The 25,597-nt window shown below is 42.4% G+C and overlaps 1 protein-coding gene across 3 annotated transcripts in view; it reads right to left on the bottom strand.

Annotated features, from left to right (window-relative positions):
- FMN1 (formin 1) overlaps positions 1-25,597 on the bottom strand; it is a 429,179-nt gene that overhangs the window by 207,798 nt on the left and 195,784 nt on the right. For all 3 annotated transcript variants that reach the window (XM_069732424.1, XM_069732432.1, XM_069732428.1), the window contains one exon: positions 5,810-5,871. In XM_069732424.1, coding sequence (XP_069588525.1) covers positions 5,810-5,871 — 62 coding nt within the window. The remainder of the gene's footprint in view (positions 1-5,809; positions 5,872-25,597) is intronic.

Genomic DNA, 25,597 nt, shown 5'->3' with positions numbered 1-25,597 from the left:
TGCTGGCTTCTTGAGGTGTTTTTCTGCAAATTTAACTCTGGCCTGTCTATTTTTGGTATTGATGAATGGTTTGCATCTAGATGTGAACCCTTTGTATTTACTGTCATGGAGTCTTCTCTTTACTGTTGACTTAGAGACAGATACACCTACTTCACTGAGAGTGTTCTGGACTTCAGTTGATGTTGTGAACGGGTTCCTCTTCACCAAATTAAGTATGCGGCGATCATCCACCACTGTTGTCATCCGTGGACGCCCAGGCCTTTTTGAGTTCCCAAGCTCACCAGTCAATTCCTTTTTTCTCAGAATGTACCCAACTGTTGATTTTGCTACTCCAAGCATGTCTGCTATCTCTCTGATGGATTTTTTCTTTTTTTTCAGCCTCAGGATGTTCTGCTTCACCTCAATTGAGAGTTCCTTTGACCGCATGTTGTCTGCTCACAGCAACAGCTTCCAAATGCAAAACCACACACCTGGAATCCACCCCTGACCTTTTAACTACTTCATTGATTACAGGTTAACGAGGGAGACGCCTTCAGAGTTAATTGCAGCCCTTAGAGTCCATTGTCCAATTACTTTTGGTCCCTTGAAAAAGAGGACGCTATGCATTACAGAGCTATGATTCCTAAACCCTTTCTCCGATTTGGATGTGGAAACTATCATATTGCAGCTGGGAGTGTGCACTTTCAGCCCATATTATATATATAATTGTATTTCTGAACATGTTTTTGTAAACAGCTAAAATAACAAAACTTGTGTCACTGTCCAAATATTTCTGGCCCTAACTGTACCTGTATGTCATCTCCCCTGTATATAGTATATACCTGCTGTATGTCATCTCCTCCTCTATATACCTATGTGTCATCTCCTCTTTTATATAGCATATACCTGTATGTCATCTCCTCCTGTATATAGTATACGTGTGTCATCTCCTCCTGTATATACCTGTGTATCATCTGCTCCTGTATATAGTGTATATACCTGTATGTCTTCTCATCCTGTATATAGTATATACGTGTGTCATCTCCTCCTGTATATAGTACATACCTGTGTGTCATCATCTCCTGTATACAGTATATATCTGTGTGTCATCTCCTCCTGTATATAGTATGTACTTTTATGCCATCTCCTCCTGTATATACCAGTGTCATCTCCTCCTGTAATATAGTATATATCTGTGTGTCATCTCCCCTATATATAGTATATACATGTCATCTCTCCTGTATATAGTATATACCTGTGTGTCATCTCCCCTATATATAGTATATACCTATGTCATCTCTCCTGTATATAGTATATACATGTGTCATCTCTTCCTGTATATAGTATATACCTTTGTCATCTCCTCCTGTATATAGTATATACCTGTGTGTCATCTCCCCTGTATATAGTATATATTTGTGTGTCATCTCCTCCTGTATATAGTATATACCTGTGTGTCATTGCCCCTGTATATAGTATGTACCTGTATGTCATCTCCCCTGTATATAGTATATACCAGGTTGTCATCTCCTCCTGTATATAGTATATACGTGTGTCATCTCCTCCTGTATATATATACCTGTGTGTCATCTGCTCCTGTATATAGTATATACCTGTGTGTCATCTCCTCCTGTATATAGTGTATATACCTGTGTCATCTGCTCCTGTATATAGTATATACCGGTGTCATCTCCTCCTGTATATAGTATATACCTGTGTGTCATCTCTCCTGTATATAGTATATACCTGTGTGTCATCTCTCCTGTATATAGTATATACCTGTGTGTCATCTCTCCTGTATATAGTATATACCTGTGTGTCATCTCTCCTGTATATAGTATATACCTGTGTTTCATCTCCTCCTGTATATATCTGTGTCATCTCCTCCTGTATTAGACCGCGTTCACATGTTATTTGGTCAGTATTTTTACCTCAGTATTTGTAAGTTAAATTGGCAGCCTGATAAATCCCCAGCCAACAGGAAGTCCTCTGGCAGTATATATTAGCTCACACATACACATAATAGACAGGTCATGTGACTGACAGCTGCCGTATTTCCTATATGGTACATTTGTTGCTCTTGTAGTTTGTCTGCTTATTTATCAGATTTTTATTTTTGAAGGATAATACCAGACTTGTGTGTGTTTTAGCGCGAGTTTCATGCGTCAAGTTGTGTGTTGAGTTGCATGTGGCGACATGCATGTAGCGACTTGTGAGAGGAGTTTTGTGTAGCGACATGCGTGTAGCAACTTTGTGTGTGTCGAGTTACATGTGACAGGTTAGTGTAGCAAGTTGTGTGCAGCAAGTTTTGCGCATGGCGAGTTTTGTGCGTGGCGAGTTTTATGTGTGTTGCGTTTTGAGTGTGTGCAAGTTTTGTGTGAGGCAACTTTTGCATGTGTTGCAAGTTTTGTGCATGTGGCAATTTTTCCGTGTGTGCAAGTTTTGCGTGTGGCGAGTTTTCCATGAGGTGAGTTTTGCACGTGTGGCGAGTTTTGCGTGAGCCTAGTTTTGCATGTGGCGAGTTTTGCGCAAAGCGAGTTTTGAGCGGCGACTTTTGTTTTTCGACTTTTATGTGGTGAGGTTGGTGTATGTGTGGTGAAATGTGTGCTGAGGGTGGTATGTGTGTTCAAGCACGTGGTAGTGTGTGGCGCGTTTTGTGTGTGTGTGTTCATATCCCCGTGTGTGGTGAGTATCCCATGTCGGGGCCCCACCTTAGCAACTGTACGGTATATACTCTTTGGCGCCATCGCTCTCATTCTTTAAGTCCCCCTTGTTCACATCTGGCAGCTGTCAATTTGCCTCCAACACTTTTCCTTTCACTTTTTCCCCATTATGTAGATATGGGCAAAATTGTTTTGTGAATTGGAATGCGCGGGGTTAAAATTTCACCTCACAACATAGCCTATGACGCTCTCAGGGTCCAGACGTGTGACTGTGCAAAATTTTGTGGCTGTAGCTGCGTCGGTGCAGATGCCAATCCCAGACATACATACACACATACATTCAGATAGATAGATAGATAGATAGATAGATATTTACACACACACACATGTATATACATGTGTATATACATACGTGTATATACTGTATATGTGTATATACATACGTGTATATATACGTATATATATATATATATATATATATATGTGTATATACATACGTGTATATAAACGTATATATATATGTGTATATACACACACGTGTATATATATATATATATATATATATATATATGTATATATGTGTGTATATATATATATATATATATATATATATATATATATATATATATATATATACACACACTCGTATACACATATATATACATATATATATATATATACACATATATATATATATACACACACCAAAGCTGGGCATGGAGTGAGGTGACAACAAACCTTCCTTTTTCAGATGTGTTTTATTGTCAACTGTAAATGTTTTTGGAAGATCTAAGCAATGTGGCTCCCAGGGTGACTGCATTACCACCTTGCCTCTGCAGATGAAATTTAAAGCATTTCTCAAATCCATATGAACAGGATGTTTCTGGAGAGTAACATTACCCTCAAGTGGGGATAATCAGTACTACAACTTACTAAATAGGGCTTTGTTTTTCAAAATAATCTTAATTTTAATTACTAGTGCTGCAGCGTAAAAATGAAAGCTGGTTAATTTCTACATGTTCATTCTGGTGCACAAGGCCCATGGTATCTACAATAGACTCCACTCGTTATGCAACATACATTCATAGGCCTACTTCACAACTATCATATCTATCATATCCTACAACCCCAAACAGTTATTCAAAACTTTTAACTCCTCCGCCCACCACTGCCCCCTCCGACCTACCTCATCTCTGCTGAGGACTTTGCCACACACTTCAAAAATAAGATCTACCAAACAAGGCAAGTCTTTATTTTTCAACCAGCACAACCCCTTTGTATACCAGACCTATGCGCTTTCCCCACAACCTCCCTCTTCAACATCACTGAAGGGGAGCTTAATTGTCTCCTCTCCAAATCACACCTCACCACTTGTGCACTAGACCCCATCCCATCTCCTCTCCAACCTCATCACCACACTTATGCCATCCCTAACTAATCTTTTCAACCTATCGTTAACTTCTGGCACCTTCCCTTCTGCTTTCAAACATGCCACAATCACACCTATCCTTAAAAAGCCTATCCTCAACCCAACCGCTATGTCCAGCTATCACTCAATAGCGCTGCTCTCATTCGCTTCCAAACTCCTGGAGCAGCATGTCCACACTGAACTTTCCTTCCACCTCTCATCTAACTTTATTATTGACAATCTACAATCTACAATCTGGTTTCCGTCCCCATCATTCCACTGAGACTGCCCTGACCAAAATTCCCAACGACCTACTTACAGCCAAAGCTAACGGACAATACTCTATACTCCTTCTAGACCTGTCCTCTGCTTTCGACATAGTTGACCACTGCCTCCTACTACAGATCCTCTCTTCCTTTGGTATCAAAGACCTCGTCCTATCCTGGATCTCCTCATACCTTTCCAACCGCACATTCAGCGTCTCCCACTCCCACACTACCTCCTCATCCCATCCTCTCTGTCAGAGTCCCCCAAGGCTCTGTTCTAGGACCCCTACTCTTCTCAATCTATACACTTGGCTTGGGAAAACTCATAAAGTCCCATGGACTCCAGTACCATCTTTATGCTGATGACACTCAGATCTACCTCTTTGGCCCAGATGTCACCTTTCTACTGTCCAGAATCCCAGAGCGTCTATCAGCCATATCCTCCTCCTTCTCCTTTTGCTTCCTCAAACTCAGTGTTGACAAATCAGAACTCATCATCTTTCCATCTCAAGGGATCTTCTTCCTTACCTGATCTATCCATCTCAATAAGTGACATCACACTTTTCCTCGTACCGGAAGTCCGCTGCCTTGGAGTAACCCTTGACTCTGCCCTGTAACCCTGTCCTTCAAACCGCACATCCAAGCTCTTTCCACCTCCTGTTGCCTCAAGCTCAAAAATATTTCCAGAATCCATCGTTTCCTCAACCCTCAATTTACTAAAATGCTTGGGCATGCCCTCATCATCTCCTGCCTCGACTACTGCAAAATTATTTTCTGTGGCCTCCCTGCTAACACTCTCACACCTCTCTACTCCATCCTTAACGCTGCTGCCCGTCTAATTCATCTCTCTCCTTGCTACTCCTCCGCTTCTCCCTTCTGCAAATCTCTTCACTGGCTCCCATTCCCTCTGCGTATCCAGTTCAAATTACTAATACGGAACTACAAAGCCATCCACAACCTGTCTCCTCTATGCATCTTTGAATTAATCTACCAATATCTTCACTCGCGTAATCTCCGGTCCTCCCAATACCTCCTTTTCTCCTCCACATTTATTCGCTCCTCACCTAATCTCCTCAAAGACTTCTCCCGAAAATCCCCCATCTGGAATTCCGTGCCCCAACACGTCTGACTTTCAACCACATTCGGATCCTTCAGACGGAACCTGAAAACCCACCTCTTCAAGAAAGAAACAATGTTTTTATTTATCGCTAAAAAGGTTTTTATTAATATCAAATATATTAAAAAACATACATGAAAGTACCTAGAAATAAAAATGGGGCATATATCTGCGTCTTGCCAATTAGTATTGTATTATCTGTATTGTCCAGTTTTTATTTCATTATCCTGTCATGTATGTTTAATATAGTTGATATTAACAACAATCTTTTTAGCCATAAAGAAGAGAATAGTTCCTTCAGGGATTTGTTAACAAAACCGCAAGAATAAGCACAAAGAGTGCACCTGGCAGATTTCCAGAAGAGCATCATCATTACCTTTAGACTTTCCAGCTCCTCCTTGTGCTTCCTCTTCTGATGCATGATTGCAGCTTGGTATTCTGTAATGAAAATAATAATTAAAAGTGTTATAGCAAAACTAATCTCATTAAAACTTGATAACTAATCGTCTGTATATGTGGTGGGGACAAAAAAAAAAAATGTAAAAAAAAATGAATAATATGTGGAGAGTATTTTTTTTTATGTAGCAGTTCAGCTGACAATGCCATTAATAACTTTTCTGTTGCTTATATTCACGCTGATTGAAATGAGAAATGTGAACGCAGTCTTAAAAAGGGCATCTCATTTTTCCATACATAAACACTGGTTTATAAAACGATAGACCTATTATGGGAAAATCACAATTTGTAAAATAAGTGTAAATGTAGCCCATTGGATGGTTGCCTTATGCTTTGATCACACGCATTTGCGTGGTACATTTGTCGTCATTTCAAAAGTGAACAACTTTGTTCATAATTTAAGTTCCATAACTCCAGAGTCATTTAAAAAAAAATCTGCTATATGGTTCCAGAGATCTGGGCCTTTTTACTTGGTGCTAATTTTTATGATGTTTACCAATGAGGCGGTGCTTACAGGGTTCTCTAGGGGTCTGTATGTAGGCTGCTCTGTAGCCCCTGCCTCTTTAGGTTGTTTCCCTGCCCGGTACCTGCCTCCTTAGCTTGACTGACAGCTCCCTGTCTGATTTCCTTGACAGGTGCCCAACATCACATGGACCTTGGCCACATGGCCATCAATCTATTTAAAGAGGTGGGGGCTGGGCCAAGCCCAGAGCACTTAACACCTCATGTGCATGTAAATGAAAATGCTAATTATTTGGCAGTGCTGAAACAGATGGCAACTATAAAAGGTGTCAATGGATTTAAATTTCAAAGACCTGTATGCATAGATATGCCTTATTGGGGGACCATGGATCTTCTGAACTGAACTCTAATGTCACTTCTGGGAGACACTGATGTGTGAAACTAGCCCAAGTGCAAGATTTTACTCTCAGTCAAAAATTCCATTGATGAATATACACAACAACATGCCGCTCCCTTTCCTAAAATAGCAAATTACAAAGAACAAAAGTCTATCATCTCTATACGCACTGCTGTATAGTTGCATACAGCTTTGTGTCTATTTTGAGGTGTTAACCAAATAGAGATTAGAATGATTACGAAAACTGTTTGCACTCAATGCACTGCAAATCCTGGGTGTAAAGGTACCTTCACACTGATCAACTTTCCAACGATCACGACCAGCGATACGACCTGGCCGCGATCGTTGGAAAGTCCTTGTGTGGTCGCTGGACAGCTCTCTCCAGCGACCAATGATGCCGAAGTCCCTGGGTAACCAGGGTAAACATCAGGTTACTATAGCAGGGCCACGCTTAGTAACCCGATGTTTACCCTGGTTACCATTGTAAAAGTAAAAAAAAAAAAAAAAACACTACATACTTACATTCCGGTGTCTGTCACATCCCTCGCCGTCAGCTTCCCGCACTGACTGTGTGAGCACCGGCCGTAAAGCAGAGCACAGCGGTGACGTCACCACTGTGCTTTACGGCCGGCGCTCACAGTCAGTGCGGGAAGCTGACGGCGAGGGACGTGACAGACACCGCAATGTAAGTATGTAGTGTTTTTTTTTTTTTTACTTTTACAACGGTAACCAGGGTAAACATCGGGTTACTAAGCATGGCCCTGCGCTTAGTAACCCGATGTTTACCCTGGTTACCCGGGGACTCATCGCTGGATCAGCGTCACACACGCCGATCAAGAGATGACAGCAGGTGACCTGACGACAAAAAGTTCTGGCCTTCTAGCTCCGACCAGCGATGTCACAGCAGGATCCCAATCGCTGCTGCGTGTCAAACACAACGATATCGCTATCCAGGACGCTGCAACATCACGGATAGCTATCGTTATCGTTCAAAAGTTGCTCAGTGTGACGGTACCTTTAAACAGCAGAGAAAACCTGAAATCAGGAGATTAGGCCATTGAAAGCTGGTGGTAAAGGTCTTATTTCATGTGCAATCAAGACAATAGGGATCTAATGAGTAAATGAACAAAGCAATGAGACTACACCAGTTAAGGTACCATCACATTTAGCGACGCTGCAGCGATATAGACAACGATGTGTGGTCGCTGGAGAGCTGTCACACAGACAGCTCTCCAGCGACCAACGATGCCGAAGTCCCCGGGTAACCAGGGTAAACATCGGGTTACAAAGTGCAGGGCCGCGCTTAGTAACCCGATGTTTACCCTGGTTACCATTGTAAAAGTTAAAAAAACCAAACAGTACATACTTACATTCCGGTGTCTGTCCGCCAGTGTCAGCGCCAGCCGGCCGTAAAGCAGAGCACAGCGGTGACGTCACCGCTGTGCTCTGCTTTACGGCCGTCCGGCGCTGACACAGTCATTCCCGGAAGCTGACACCGAGGGACAGACACCGGAATGTGAGTATGTACGGTTTGTTTTTTTAACTTTTACAATGGTAACCAGGGTAAACATCAGGTTGCTAAGCACGGCCCTGCGCTTAGTAACCCGATGTTTACCCTGGTTACCAGTAAACACATCGCTGGATCGGCGTCACACACGCCATTTCAGCGATGACAGCGGGTGATCAGTGACCAAAAAAAGGTCCTGATCATTCCCAGCGACCAACGATCTCCCAGCAGGGGCCTGAACGTTTTTCGCTGTCACGCATAATGATTTTGTTAACGATATCGTTGCTACATCACAAAAAGCAACGATATCGTTAACAAAATTGTTATTTGTGAAGGTATTTTTAGGCCTTTTTCACATATCAGTTTTTTTAGAATCTGTCACAATCCGTCAAAGTGTTGAAAAGACGGAACCTGTGCAGATTGTAAAAAACTGATGCCCTAGAACCGTTTTTTTGATGGAAGCAGCTCGAAGCAGCTGCTGGAGGAATTTAAAGGAAGAGAGAGAGACAGACAGAGAGAGAAAGAGAGAGAGACACAGAGAGATTCCCTGAATGGAAAAATGGGTTAAATTAAAGGAATAGAAATTCTTCCAGGCATGCTCCATTTCAAAAAATGTGTCGCTGGATTCCTGCTTTGACGTCCATAGGCTTCCATTATAGCCGACAGACAGTGCAGGATCTGTCGCTGTCCAACTTTTCGACGTACACAGAAAACGTTACTTTGTCCACTGTCTCCGGGCAACGGACACAGAATTTACGACAGATCCATCAAACGACAGATGAAACGGAAGGCCATCCGTCACAATCCTTCGCTAATACAAGTCTGTGAGAAAAAAAACGGATCCAGAAGCAACATTTGCTGGATCCGTTTTTTTCTAAAAAAGATGGATTGTGACTGATGGCAAAAAGCCGATGTGTGAAAGAAGCCTTAGTAGTTGTACTCAAAAGCTTTGTTTACATGTGACAGTTTTGCATGTTTTTTGCTGCTTTTTTGTGGAAACTGTGCAGCATAACCAATGAGATTTCTGAAATCTCGTGTACAACTTGGGTTTTCTTTCCATGCATATTTTTTTCCCTCCCAAGATGCATGTTATTTGTTTGTTTTCTTTTGCAGCAATTTCATCCATTCAATGAATGGATGAAAAACACAAGTAAAAATGGCTCAAAAAATTGCATGTAAAAATGTGCATATTGTACGCAGCACTGGAATATCTTTGTGCAGAGGCCAAAAAAAAAAAAAGAACAATGCAAAAACGCAAGACGTCAACAGGCTCTAAGGATACATTCTTCCCACAGTGAGCTTATGATGATTTTCTGCATGATGTCTGCAACCATTATGTAAAATGGGTTACATATTTTTTTTTCCTGAAAATACACAATGTACAAAATTCATCAAAATCTCATAGTGGGAACATAGTGCAGCGCCCAGGGTCCTGGTCGTTGCAGTAATGTCATTTTCCTCTAGGGGAGGGTGATATTACGTTTGGAGCCAAAGAAGGACAACTGAATCCAGGTATCACAAACATGCAACACATTTCGCACTCCAGGCCACCAGGGGAAGCTCTGCTTTTATTTATGAGGGCACTCCTCACACTTAGGTAAAACTGGCTGCCTGGGGAGGAAGTTAGTTAGTTGCTGACTGAGCTTCGCTCAGATAGTTGGTCCCTGACAGGGGTGGGATCCTGTCAGAGATCGAGACAGAAGCACACAGAGCTGTGCCTGCCCTAAGTGCGGCAGCTTTTAGAAAGAGACACTGAAGGAGAACTGTATTGTAGAGAGGGTGAAGAAGTCGTAGCAAAGGAGTGGATATCAGAGGAGTTCTTCCCTACACAGGCTGCCTCCTTCTGAGGCGCAGGATCCCGATAGCTGGAACACCGAGGGAGCAACGATCCTTTATGCCTTGCTCCAGAGACCGGCAGGACAGCTAATTTTACGTTACCTGTCCGCCCTTACACCCAGGAGGCAAGGTGGCACCCCTTAGAGGCTGGGGCATGATAGAGTCCCTGTAAAACGCCTCAAGCCACCAGTCATATGGGTTTGTCCTATCCATCTAGGGGACAGAGAGAGACATAACATCTACAGCATCTGTGAGGACCTTATGAGAAGCTTAGCAGTAAGGTACTACAACACCACGGGGCTAGAGAAGGCTACTGATTTCTACCTGGACAAGAGGACTCTGGATTTACCTCCAAACCGGCCGGACTCTGCCCGCCCTGTGGTCTGGTACATTGGACTGTGGATGCCGAAGCATTCAGTAAAAGGTAAAGAGACTGCAACCTTGTGTTATAGTTCTTCACTGCGCCACACACCATCCACCATCTACACTCTGGGAAGCCCTGGGGACACACTTCACCTGTGGGAAGGTATACCATGTAGCTGCCATAACATTACCCCAGCGGACCCCTTAACCCCTTTCTGGGGGGGCTTTATTATCATACTGCCGAACAAAAAGTGGAATAACACGCGATCAAAAAGACAGATATAAATAACCATGGTACAGCTGAAAACGTCATCTTGTCCCGCAAAAAACGAGCCACCATACAGCATCATCAGCAAAAAAATAAACAAGTTATAGTCCTGAGAATAAAGCGATGCAAAAATAATTATTTTTTCTATAAAATAGTTTTTATCGTATAAAAGCGCCAAAACATAAAAAAATGATATAAACGAGGTGTCGCTGTAATCGTACTGACCCGAAGAATAAAACTGCTTTATCAATTTTACCAAACGCGGAACGGTATAAACGCCTCCCCCAAAAGAAATTCATGAATAGCTGGTTTTTGGTCATTCTGCCTCACAAAAATCGGAATAAAAAGCAATCAAAAAATGTTACGTGCCCGAAAATGTTACCAATAAAAACGTCAACTCGTCCCGCAAAAAACAAGACCTCATATGACTCTGTGGTCCAAAATATGGAAAAATTATAGCTCTCAAAATGTGGTAACGCAAAAAATATTTTTTGTAATAAAAAGCGTCTTTCAGTGTGTGACGGCTGCCAATCATAAAAATCCGCAAAAAAACCCGCTATAAAAGTAAATCAAACCCCCCTTCATCACCCCCTTAGTTAGGGAAAAATTAAAAAAATGTATTTATTTCCATTTTCCCATTAGGGCTAGGGTTAGGGCTAGGGTTAGGGCTAGGGTTAGGGTTAGGGCTAGGGCTAGGGCTAGGGTTAGGGCTAGGGTTAGGGCTAGGGTTAGGGTAAGGGTTAAGGTTAGGGCTAGGGTTAGGGCTAGGGTTACAGTTTGGGTTGGGGCTAAAGTTAGGGTTAGGGTTTAGATAACATTTACAGTTGGGAATAGGGTTGGGATTAGGGTTAGGGGTGTGTCAGGGTTAGAGGTGTGGTTAGGGTTACTGTTGGGATTATGGTTAGGGGTGTGTTTGGATTAGGGTTTCAGTTATAATTGGGGGGCTTCCACTGTTTAGGCACATCAGGGGCTCTCCAAACGCGACATGGCGTCCGATCTCAATTCCAGCCAATTCTGTGTTGAAAAAGTAAAACAGTGCTTCTTCCCTTCCGAGCTCTCCCGTGTGCCCAAACAGGGGTTTACCCCAACATATGGGGTATCAGCGTACTCAGGACAAATAGGACAACAACTTTTGGGGTCCAATTTCTCCTGTTACCCTTGGAAAAATACAAAACTGGGGGCTAAAAAATAATTTTTGTGGGAAAAAAAAGGATTTTTTTATTTTCACGGCTCTGCGTTATAAACTGTAGTTAAACACTTGGGGGTTCAAAGTTCTCACAACACATCTAGATTAGTTCCCTGGGGGGTCTAGTTTCCAATATGGGGTCACTTGTGGGGGGTTTCTACTGTTTAGGTACATTAGGGGTTCTGCAAACGCAATGTGACGCCTGCAGACCATTCCATCTAAGTCTGCATTCCAAATGGCGCTCCTTCCCTTCCGAGCTCTGCCATGCGCTCAAACGGTGGTTCCCCCCAACATACGGGGTATCAGCGTACTCAGGACAAATTGGACAACAACTTTTGGGGTCGAATTTCTCCTCTTACCCTCGGGAAAATACAAAACTGGGGGCTAAAAAATAATTTTGGGGGGAAAGATTTTTTTTTTAAATTTTCACGGCTCTGCGTTACAAACTGTAGTGAAACACTTGGGGGTTCAAAGCTATCACAACACATCTAGATGAGTTCCTTAGGGAGTCTAGTTTCCAAAATGGTGTCACTTGTGGGAGGTTTCTACTGTTTAGGTACATTAGGGGCTCTGCAAACGCAATGTGACACCTGCAGACCATTCCATCTAAGTCTGCATTCAAATGGCACTCCTTCCCTTCCGAGCCCTCCCATGTGCCCAAACAGTGGTTCCCCCACATATGGTGTATCATCGCACTCAGGACAAATTGGGCAACAAATTTTGGGGTCCAATTTCTCCTGTTACCCTCGGGAAAATGCAAAACTGGGGGCTAAAAAAATAATTTTTGTGGGAAAAATTTTTTTTTTATTTTTACGGCTCTCCATTATAAACTTCTGTGAAGCCCTTGGTGGGTCAAAGCACTCAGCACACATCTAGATAAGTTCCTTAGGGGGTCTACTTTCCAAAATGGTGTCACTTGTGGGGGGTTTCAATGTTTAGGCACATCAGTGGCTCTTCAAACGCAACATGGCGTCCCATCTCAATTCCTGCCAATTTTGCATTGAAAAGTCAAACGGCGCTCCTTCCCTTCCGAGCTCTCCCATCCGCCCAAACAGTGGTTTACCCCCACATATAGGCTATCAGCGTACTCAGGACAAATTGTACAACAACTTTTGGGGTCCAATTTCTTCTCTTACCCTTGGGAAAATAAAAAATTGGTGGCGAAAAGATAATTTTTGTGAAAAAATATGATTTTTTAGTTTTACGGTTCTACATTATAAACTTCTGTGAAGCACTTGGTGGGTCAAAGTGCTCACCACACCTCTAGATAAGTTCCTTAGGGGGTCTACTTTCCAAAATGGTGTCACTTGTTCAATGTTTAGGCACATCAGGGGCTCTCCAAACGAAACATGGCGTCCCATCTCAATTCCAGTCAATTTTGCATTGAAAAGTCAAATGGCGCTCCTTCGCTTCCGAGCTCTGCCATGCGCCCAAACAGTGGTTTACCCCCACGTTGGGTATTGGCGTACTCAGGACAAATTGTACAACAATGTTTGGGGTCCACTTTCTCCTGTTACCCTTGGTAAAATAAAACAAATTGGAGCTGAATTAAATTTTTTGTGAAAAATAGTTAAATGTTCATTTTTATTTAAACATTCAAAAAATTCCTGTGAAGCACCAGAAGGGTTAATAAACTTCTTGAATATGGTTTTGAGCACCTTGAGGGGTGTAGTTTTTAGAATGGTGTCACACTTGGGTCTATATGATAGAAAATACCCCTCAAAATGACTTCAAATGAGATGTGGTCCCTAAAAAAAATGGTGTTGTAGAAATGAGAAATTGCTGGTCAACTTTTAACCCTTATAACTCCCTAACAAAAAAAAATTTTGGTTCCAAAATTGTGCTGATGTAAAGTAGACATGTGGGTAAAGTAGACATGTGGAAATGTTACTTATTAAGTATTTTGTGTGACATATCTCTGTGATTTAATTGCATAAAAATTCAAAGTTGGAAAATTGCGAAATTTTCATAATTTTCGCCAAATTTCCGTTTTTTTCACAAATAAACGCAGGTACTATCAAAGAATTTTTACCATTGTCATGAAGTACAATATGTCTCGAGAAAACATTGTCAGAATCACTGGGATCCGTTGAAGCGTTCCAGAGTTATAACCTCATAAAGGGACAGTGGTCAGAATTGTAAAAATTGGCCCGGTCATTAACGTGCAAACCACCCTTGGGGGTAAAGGGGTTAAAGCACCGTCGGTCATCCTGACCGAATACCACAGGTTGCGTCACGAACACAAACTTTATCCCTTTAAAGACCTTTCCCTTTTAAACGGACGTCCCAGGGCCACGGACCGGGTCAGCCACCGTGACATCCCCCTGTGAACCGCAGGACCCGGTACAGAGTACCCCACTGCCCTTCGGGGCGCTCCAATAGTCTTTGGGGTTGTACAGATGAAGTTTTTAAAGATGGTCAATCATGACAAGTTTTTAAGTGGAAACCACTTCTGGAAACATTCAGTTATGCTTAGTTCTCTTGATGCGTACTTGTTAAAAAAAAAATTTCTCCTGCATATAAATCCGCACAATATTACTGTTCCAGAAAAGTTGATGAGATTCATGCAACTATACTGCTCAGTGTGCAATTTTTCTTAATGCTGTGTTAATTGACTGGCAGTGGTTTTATTTTTTAAATTTGCAGCATGTTAATTTCTTTTGTAGATGTGTTTTACAAGAAGCTTATTTTCTCTTGATAGAGAAGAGGAAAATCCACAGATAAAAATCTCATATGCATTTCTACCTTGATTAAACAGCAAAAACGCAGTAAAAAGGCATATAAATTGCATATGACCATCAATCAAATGTTATCAAAGCTAAGTAAAAGGAAGTTTTATTTAAAATATGACAAAAAAAGCATCAGAAAAATTCAATAAACACTTTATATATGAAAAAGGTTTAAAACACTAGCGCTCCAACTTTTGGGGGGAGGAATTGGAAAAGCTGGATGCTGTTGACAGTGAAACAAGTCGTGCGTCACACCTGTAGGATGATGTATAACTAGATGAATAAATACCATCGCGCCAGAACAGCTTTCTTTTTCTCAGCTTTTAAAAACAGTGAAAATCCTGTGCGCTTTGGCTAAGCATATGTGCACAAGATGTCTTTTAGACGCAGGTGTACGCCTCAAGCTTAAGGCGAAGATGCTTTAGGAAAGTGCTAGCAGTGTTATTCTTGAAGCATCTTTATTGGAGTCCTTTCCACTGCTGGCATCCTTTTTGTAATTAACAATAAACATCCTATAGTAAATTAACCATACTCGGATCAAGAAGTGTCTCTCAACAACAATTTAGAAAATAAATAAGTTTATTAGACATCCAGAATATGACAAAATACAAAGAAATCAAATTGGTGCCTCAAACCATGCAAATAGCGGCCATCTAAAAAGGGGGACACAAAAACATCCAAATAATTAATCCTGTCTGCTAGATCATATTGGAATCATTTAATATTTCAAATAAGATAAATATATAATAGATGTATACCAGCAAAAATTGTTGCATATCCTCAATCAATATTTCTTCTGCATGTGCGCATATGTCCATATACAATGAAAATGCACCAAATAGGCATTCTTGGTCTGGGTGTATGAAGGGATGCTGTAACGATAGAAGGCTGTGTGTGTTTTTATTTGAAGGCAAAACCATGCCTTTAGTTTTCTTGGGATCCGTTGCCATGTTTCTCTGCCCTGCATATTTGGTGCATTTTCATTGTATATGGACATATTGCGCACATGCAGGATAAATATTGATTGAGGATATGCAACAATTTTTGCTGGTATACATCTATATATATTTATATTTGAAATATTAAATGGTTCCAACATGATATAGCAGACAGACAGGATTACCGTAATTATTTGGGTATTTTTCTGTCCCCCTCTTTAGCTGGCCTCTATTTGCATGGTTTGAGGCACCAATTTGTTTTGTATTGTGTCATTTTCTGGATGTCTAGTAAATGTATTTATTTTATAAATTGTTGTTGAGAGACACTTCTTGATCCGAGTATGGTTAATTTACTATAGGATCTTTATGTTTAAATGAATGTACTTATTTTAGCAGCTTCTCGGCTTTTATAGACTTATGCGTTTAAAAGAAAATACAAAAGCTATAACATGTGCACAGCAATGTTGTTTTGACATTGCTGTGCATTGTTTTTTTCTTTGTAGATATTATTTTGCGCTTTTTGAGGCAGGTTTCAGATGGTTGTGCACACACCTCTAGGCCCGATTCAGATGTCCAATTATTTTGAACAGACTTTTATCCGAGTTTGGTCCGAGTGTCATCAGTTGTTCTCGTATATGGAGAAAAAAAAAAAAAAAAGATATAGTTTATCTACCTTCTCTTTTCGGACAGTTCATGAAAATTGGACCGGATAAGTAACCAACTGAGCTTTACTACACTTCTGAATGGCTTATCTGATTATGTACTTTTCTCCCACATCCATACTGCTGTGTTGAACGGCGCAGGGCGGTAGCCACTGGCGAGGCACTGGTTTTCTCCTGTGACGCCCTGGTGCACTACATGAAAGTGTGGTTTTGGCTGGGTGTTGGTGCTGTAAGGGCCTTGAGTCCGTGCAGGTCGCTTTTTGCGATGGTGTTGGTTGGATAGGACTAAAGGTGTTGAAGTTCAAAAAAGGAGATTCAAGTTCTAAAACACGGCAACTTGGTAAGAGTTATGTACAAGGGGTAGTGGGTACAAAGTCTCATGGATGTTTCCTTCACAGTGAAAAGCATTTTCATGCACATCATTCCCTTTCACTGTACACTATCAACTTTACTTATACACTATGCATATTATATTACATTACAACGCAATACATATATACAAAAGACATAATACACAAAATGCAATTGGTGTCTTCAGGGGCAGAAATGCTACAGTCCAGTCCACACCTCTTACACCATGAAAAACTAAGCATCAACATATGTTATTTGGAAACTGGTGCCATTTTCCTCATCACCATCCCGTGTCTGCTTGCATATAAACCTATAATAGGCCTATAAACAGCATTACTTCTATAGCGTCTCTGTCCATTATTACCGCTGTGAAGTTAAAAGACCCAGGATTTATACCCATCACATTCAGAGAGCTGCGATTACACACTCATCTGATCGCTAAGCCATCTGGGTATTACCACACAATTTCTATACTAAATCTAAGGCAAATGTAAGAGGCTGGATGAAAAAAATACACTGCTTAAAAAAAATAAAGGGAACACTTAAATCCCACATCCTAGAGATCACTGAATGAAATATTCCAGTTGTGAATCTTTTTTCATTACATAGTGGAATGTGCTGAGAATAATAAAACGTAAAAATGATCAATGTAAATGGATCGCCCCCAGACACAGGGCCACAGGTTACTTGGTACCGGTCCTTTCTGTCTCAGTTCTGGGGTTGTCACAGTGGCTGGACCCGGTCCATGACCCTGCTAAGAGGCATCCAATAAAACGTGATAGGAGTCTGTCAAGGTTTCGTGACGCCACCTGTGGTGTTCGGTCAGGATGAACGACGCTGCTTGGGGCCCTCTGGGGTGATGGAATGGCAGCTAGATGGTATACCTTCCCACAGGTGAAGTATGTCCCCAGGGCTTCCCAGTGATGTAGATGGCGATGGTGTGAGGTGCAGACAATAACGAGGACACAAGGTTGCAGTCTCTTTACCTCTTTACTGAAGACTTCAGGATCCGCAATCCAGAGCACAGTTAACAGGGCTATCTGAGACTGGCCAGTCTGATGGCACATCCAGAGTTCCCTTTGCAGGTGGAAATCGTTGCCTACCAATAGCGCCTGTGTGTTGTAGTGCTACCCTGCTGAGCATTCGGTATAGTCCTCACAACTTCTGTTCTAGTTCGTTCTTTCTAGTTCTTTTTCTTTCTATTTCGTTCCAGATGTTACTAGTTTCTCATCCCCCAGGCATGTTATGGCTAGGACGCACCCGTATGACGGGAAGGCTCGGAGCTCTTCCGGGACCCTAGAGATGCCCCTCTCCACGCGTTGTTCCCTATGTCTTTGTAGGAAATTTAAGGTAGACAGCCAACCTATAATTAACTGTCCTGCGGAGTTTGAAGTAAGGCATAGAGTCAGTTACTTCCTCGGTGTTCCGGCCACGCGCCTCAGTAGGATGTTGCCGTTCTCGGGGCATGACTCCTACTGGTTCTCCTTTGTGCTTGATCTCGTTTCTCACTGTTCCACAATATCCTTCGCTTCGTGTCACTTTCTTAGGATACCGCCGCAAGGTAGTGCAGGCGCGGTTCCGTAACGTTCTGTTCTGTTCGCTAGGTACCTGCCAGGTTCCCACACCTGACAGGCACCCCCCTGAATCTTCTCCCTGCAACACCCCCTGCCACGGGATATTGCCTGAATCCAACCCAGTCAGCTTCTGACTAACTTCCTATCCAACCCCTAGTTTTACCAGTGTGAGGAGTGGCCCAATAAATAAAGCCTTTTTCTCCCCCTAGTGGCCGGAGTGTGAAGTGTAATGTGTGCTGGTGATACCTGGTCAGTACAATTCCTTCAGTGCCATCAGACGTACCATCACTCCCCTTAGCGGCAGAGTGTCATACTGCAACGACCAGATCGCTGGGGCGCTGCATGAATCACAACCAATATCCCACGGAGGTGTGGAGTTGGAATGATGCTCAAAATCAAAGTGGAAAATGAAGTTACAGGCTGATCCAACTTCAGTGGAAATGCTTCAAGAAAAGGCAATGATGATCAGTAGTGTGTGTGACCTCCACGTGCCTGTATGACCTCCCTACAATGCCTGGGCATGCTCCTGATGAGGTGGCGGATGGCCTCCTGAGGGATCTCCTCCCCGACCTGGACTAAAGCATCCGCCAACTCCTGGACAGTCTGTGGCGCAAGGACACCGTTCTCTCCTGGTTCTCCTCCTAGCTCTCTGATCGCTCCTTCACTGTATCGTTTGCTGGTTCCTCCTCCTCTCACCTTCCCCTTACTGTAGGGGTTCCTCAAGGATTAGTCCTAAGCCCCCTCCTCTTCTCTTTGTATACTGCCCCTATTGGACAATCACTCAGAAGATTTGGTTTCCAGTACCATCTCTATGCTGACGACACCCAATTATACACCACTTCTCCTGTTATCATGCCGACCTTTTTTTAGAAAACACCAGTGATGGTCTTACCGCTGTCTCTAACATCATGTCCTCCCTCTATCTGAAACTGGAGCTGTCAAAAACTGAACTCCTCGTGTTCTCTCCCTCTACTAACCTACCTTTGCCTGACATTGCCATCTCCGTGTGCGGTTCCACTATTACTCCAAAGCAACATGCCCGCTGTCTTGGGGTCATACTTAATTCTGAGCTTTCATTCACCCCCCACATCCGATCACTGGCTCGCTCTTCTTATCAGCATCTCAAAAACATTTCTAGAATTTGCCCTTTTCTTTCTTTCGACTCTGAAAAAACTCTTACTGTTTCACTTATTCATTGTCGTCTGGACTTTTGTAACTCTCTACTAATCGGCCTCCCTCTTACCAAACTCTCCCCGCTCCAATCTGTCCTGAATGCTGCTGCCAGTATCATATTCCTCACCAACCGTTACACCGATGCCTCTACCTTGTGCCAGTCATTACACTGGCTACCCATCCACTCCAGAATCCAGTACAAAACTACTACCCTTATCCACAAAGCACTCCATGGCTCAGCACCACCCTACATCTCCTGCCTGGTCTCAGTCTACCACCCTACCCATGCCCTCCGCTCCGCTAATGACCTGAGGTTAGCATCCTCAATTATCAGAGCCTCCCACTCCCGTCATTCTTTGGAATGCACTACCCAGATTAATATGATTAATCCCCAATCCCCACAGTTTTAAGCGTGCCCTAAAAACTCATTTGTTCAGATTGGTCTACTGCCTCAACGCATTAACCCAACTATCTCTGTGTGGCCCATTAAAAAAACAAACAAAAAAAAACAAACCATAATCAGGTTCCTCTCGCATCATGTTCTCATACACTTTATGCAGTTAATAGCCCTCTGTGTCTGTACTTCTACATACTGAGGCAGTTAACTGGTTCATGCAGCTTTACATGAACACCCGAGCCTTACACTATGGCTGGTCCGACTAACTAAAGCAATTGTTACCATCCACCTCTCGTGTCTCCCCTTTTCCTCAGTTTGTAAGCTTGCGAGCAGGGCGCTCATTCCTCCTGGTATCTGTTTTGAACTGTGATTATTGTTATGCTGTAATGTCTATTGTCTGTACAAATCCCCTCTATAATTTGTAAAGCGCTGCGGAATATGTTGGAGCTATATAAACAAAATTCTTATTATTTATTATTAAAAGTGACCAAAACTTCAGCCAGTAAGCATTGGTACTGAGATGTGGTCTGTGGTCCCCACCTGCAGAACCACTCTTTATTGAGTGTGTCTTGATAATTGCCAATAATTTCCATCTGTTGCATGTGAAATTGATTGTCAGTGTTGCTTCCTAAGTGGACCGTTTGATTTCACAGAAGTTTGATTTACTTGGAGTTATATTCTGTTTAAGTGTTCCCTTTATTTTTTTGAGCAGTGTATGTTGCTATAGTCTGGTGGTATTTGTCAGTTATATTGCCATATTATTTCAGTATTAATAAATCTCATCTAACAGTATTATTGGAAATATAGGTTGTCAAGTAAATCGTAATATCCTGCATGTATGACAATATTAGTAAGACAGACACCAATCTGGTAAAGGGTACGGAGCCGGTATTGGCCTGGGTGCTTTCAAATGCCAGGGCTGGATTTTAGTCCCAGTCTGTCACTGCCTTCCATTATTACAGATGACAAAACTGCAGTGAGGAGTTCAGCTTCCACATATGACGGTCATCTCGTGCATGATCATGTTTGCAGAAGGAGTTGCTTCAAACATTGCAGGGTGTCAGCCCAAATAGATAAGATGGGAGTAGTAGAGCTCCAAGTCATTTACTGTAAGTGGAAGGTTTATTATCTCTTTCATCTACTTATTCCACAATTTAGAATAAGTAAAAGTGTCTGAATAGGACACCACTGACTACAATTTGATCAACTGCCAGTATATGCTTTGGATTTCAGAACAAATCAAGATAGTTAAAAGGAGTACATCTGCCATATCTGGCCGAGAGGCAATACACATTGGCCAAAAATGGACCAATGAACGAAGGGTGATGGTGACTAGTTGAGTGATCATTCAATCAGGAATGGTTCCAACCTCTCTCCAGATTACACCAGGCAATGACATTGTTCGATCCAAAATTGCAATTGGCTGTCTGAAAAAAAATCCAACATGCCTGACCGGGGATTTTAATGATTAGAAACGTTCAGCAGTTGACAAGTACAATTATTCATTCTTTCAATCCAGCTGATGATTGTTTGTTACAGTTATATGAAAAAGTTTGGGCACCCCTATTAATCTTAATGTTTTATAAAATTTGTTTTTTTTGCAACAGCTATTTCAGCTTAATATATCTAATAACTTTTGGACACAGTAATGTTTCTGCCTTGAAATGAGGTTTTTTGTACTAACAGAAAATGTGCAATCTGCATTCAAACAAAATTTGACAGGTGCATAAGTATGGGCACCCCACCAGAAAAGTGACATTAATATTTCAGTACAATAAACCTCATTTCAAGGCAGAAACATTACTGTGTCCAACAGTTATTAGATATATGAAACTGAAATAGCTGTTGCAAAAAAAACAATTTTTATAAAACATTAAGCTTAAGATTAATAGGGGTGCCCAAACTTTTTCATATAACTGTATTATCGAAACTGGACTTCTATGGGCTCGTGCAGGCAACCGCATTTCATGTTATTGTATGGGCCAGTGCACATGTGAAATTTTTTCTAGGATAGAGCCTGTCATGAGAAAAAAAAAATTGCAGTATGCCCAAGTTGTACTCCATTATTGGATCGCATTCGGTCATACAAGTCAATGAGCCTGTAGAAAACATCGAACTGCACTCAGATGCCATCTGAGTTTCACGCACTGACAATGGAGAAAATGTGGATTTTTTTTTTTAGGTTTACTCTTTTTTGTCTGGTTTTATAAACGTTTTAGATTATTTGCACACATTTTTTTTGTCTGTGTTGGGAGGAATGTAAGAAATGCTTTGTGCTTCAAACATTTTATGGAGTTTTAGTTGAGTTTTTAATTTGGTTATATTTTGGACGGCCATTTTTGAAGTTCTATAGAAAAAGTTACTAACTAAAACAAATCTTTTGATAAAAACACCACTTACCACAAAACTACTAAAACAAGGCCAAAAAGAAACACCTGGTTATAAAAACCATTTTGACATTTCACAGCAACACTTTATAGGTTTGCATCAACCAGAAAACTTTTTATCTTCCAGTTCTGGATTTTGGCTTTACATACAGGTGTATGTTCTCATGAGGCATTTCTGCTCCAGACCTATTGAAGTATTCAGTTCCACTGTGGATAATATAAAAGGGGTAAAACCCACTGTATCATTTGCAGCATAAATTGGCTTGCTGCATATTTCAACACAGGTCATTTAATGCTTTGGACCGCCTCCACAGCGTGTGCACAAGATTTCTAAAAATGCTCATCCACTGGCCTTAAAAAATTCAGAGGATTTTTCATAACGAAAAAGTGGATGGAAAATATATTTTCATAACATCGAGCATAATTCTACTGTTGCATATCCATGTGTCATCAAGCCCACAGCTTAGTAATGGAGAGGCGTCTATAAGACGCTTATCCATTATTTACAATACAACTATAGGATTAGTAAACACACAACAAGTGTACAGTCATTTATTTCAAGTGAAAACATAACACTTATAAATAAATAATCTTCATTTTTATATAGCGCTAACATATTCCGCAGCGCTTTACAGTTTACACACATTATCATCACTGTCCCCGACGGGGCTCACAATCTAAATTCCCTATCAGTATGTCTTTGGAGTGTGGGAGGAAACCGGAGTACCCGGAGGAAACCCACGCAAACACGGAGAGAACATACAAACTCTTTGCAGATGTTGTCCTTGGTGGGGTTTGAACCCAGGACTCCTTTTGTATTTAAAAATAAACCGCTATATTCACCCAACGATTATTCCATTGAAGCCCTCATCTCCTGTAATAAAACAAAAATAAAAAACAACCATATCCCTCAGCTAATAGTTTTCAACCTGGACGGTGCCAAGATGCGACTGTCCAGGCCAAGAACCATTGATGAATGAACTGCTGCGTGCGCAGCATCAGTGAGCAGCGGTGACCTCATCAATGTTACCACGGGTCACTGAGGCTGCACTCGAAGACAGGCTGAACTGCGGTGACCTCAACACCGTGAGAAAAAGTCAGCGAGTTCACCGCAGTTCAGCTCAGTGAGTTTAATGCACATCGCCGGGTCATCATTTTAGAAGACTTCTCCACCTCAGGAAGAAGAGATGAATAGTTCTCCTTCTAGCGTGGGTCTAGCAGGGTGAACAACCAGTACTCTTTTTAGGCCAAGATGAATGTAATGCGAGGGTCACTGGAAAGGCAGCGGTACATAAAGTCGGCCATATGTCCAAGTTCTATACAGCTAACACTTCTACATCTCCTCCTCTCTTTCATCCTCCTCATTTCAACCCTCCACCCATCTACGTCAGATAGATGATACGAAGGTGGTGTGGCAACTAGCCTCTGTTGTGCTAAACAGCTCCTGTTACTCATCATCTTTCTCCTCCTCATTGATTCTCAATCCACACTGTGCAAATGAGATGAGGCTGGGCTTGTTACAACCTGTCTATGCTACGTCTTCATCCATCCCCACCTGCTCCACATGCAAAGCTTTAATTGTGAGCAGCGACTGTGTGTAGGCACAGAAGCAGGATAGCTGCGCTTACTATTGCGTCATCGCAGCTCACCATCTTTAGGCATTCCTCAAAGTCTTTGAGAAGGGCACAATAGTCAAACATGCATGCCCTCTCTTCAGTTGTTATATGTGGAGCTGGACCAGAAAGCAGACTGGTATATTTGAGCTGGTACTTAACCACTGGCCTCTTCTGCTCACAAAGTCTGGAGAGCATATGCAATGTGGAGTTCAAGTGGGTGGTGACATCACACACCAGCTGGTGAGCTGGCACTTGCTTGAGCTGCTGCTGCACTGCAAGAGGGGCAACAGCTGTGGCTGACTTGAGGACATGGCCGCTTGACCAGAAGTCCTGGCAAATCTGGGAATGTTTTCAGAAACTACTGAACTACCAAGTTGAGCACATGTATCAAGCATGATATGTGTGAGAGCTTGTCAAGCTTCACAGCCCCCACCAGATAAAGCCAATTATCACACACGACCATGCCTAGTTGGAGGTTCACAAAACACAGATCTGTTTGGTCTGTTATTCCTTTAAGTAACTCTGCAGTGGTGTGCAATTTGTTCCCAGACAAATTAGCGTCAGCAGAGAATTTCCCACTTTGCTGAGGCAGTGCTGCAGAGTTTCCAGCTTCTGGCTGATGTGGACAACAGGCTCTGAGATAGCACAAAGGACATGGAGGATGAGGAGGAGCAGGAGGTGGTGCAGGAACTGCTGTAGGAGGTGGAGGAAAGCCTGATAGAAGTAGGAACCGCAATCCTCGGCATTGTGAATACATGCGCTGTGACATAGTGTGACTCTGCCTCAGCCTCAACAATGTTCATCCAGTTAATTGGACAATGCCAATAAGTAAGGCAAGGGCATGGGTGGTGTTCCTGAGCATGTGCTGGTACAATGGGGGGATGGCACACCAGGAAAAAAAGTGGTGGCTGAAGACAGACTACCGAAGAACGGCTGTCACCATGAGTCGGCAGAAATCCTCCGTGTCTACCAACCTAAACGTTAACATTTCCATGGCAAGAAATCTGGAAATGTGCCTGTTTAGCATTTGTGCCTGTGGGTGGGTTGCTGGAAACTTTATTTTTTATTCCAAGGCCTGGGGTAGGGACAGCTGAATGTTGTGCTGGGACAATTATTTCAAAGTGCCTGAATATTTGCAAGACAGAATGTGCAAGGATAGTTGCAGGGCATCTGCCAGTGTTTTGGACAGAGGATTGGGAAGCACCAAGCACAGGTGAAGAGGCAGTGGTGTCACCAATCGTGGACCCCAGTGTTCGCCCCACCTAGTCGGGTGCTTAGATGACATGTGCCTGATCATGCTGGTGGTGGTTAGTTTCTTAGTGGTCATGGCCCCTGCTGATCTTGGCATAGCACAGATTGCAAATGGCCATTTTGTTAGTCTCAGAACTCTGTAAAAAAGTTTCAAACTGGGGAACACCTAACTGACAGAGGAATGCATGAGTGTCGGCACTCTGCGGAACAATATCCCACCTTGTCCCTATGATCACTCTGCTACCTCTTGCTGTTTGTTTCGGTGCTGCTGATCTCTCGCCCTCAGCACTGCTGGCCTCGCTCTGCATGCCAGCTTCCCAGGTTGGGTCAGTGACTTCGTAAACCATGATCTTGTCTTCCACCAACGCACCCTAGTCCTCCTGACTGAGACTTAACAAAAACAAGACTTAGCGGCAACTGTGTCTCATCATCATCTTCCTCCTTATCGCAGATTTGACATTCCCTATCGTGATATTCATGTGGCCGTGGCTGTTGTAACTTTCGCACAGAATTAAACATCATGTCCTCCTGTCCCTTTTGGAGCATGCAAGTCGAGAGGCCACAATAAAGAAATGTTGTGGTAAAGAGCTCCACGGAGTGTCCTAGTGTGG

Source organism: Ranitomeya imitator, chromosome 1 (assembly GCF_032444005.1).
Source record: "Ranitomeya imitator isolate aRanImi1 chromosome 1, aRanImi1.pri, whole genome shotgun sequence".
Classification (NCBI taxonomy): domain Eukaryota; kingdom Metazoa; phylum Chordata; class Amphibia; order Anura; family Dendrobatidae; genus Ranitomeya; species Ranitomeya imitator.
The sequence above is the reverse complement of the archived record's forward strand: the minus strand, read 5'-3'. Positions and strand labels throughout refer to the sequence as shown.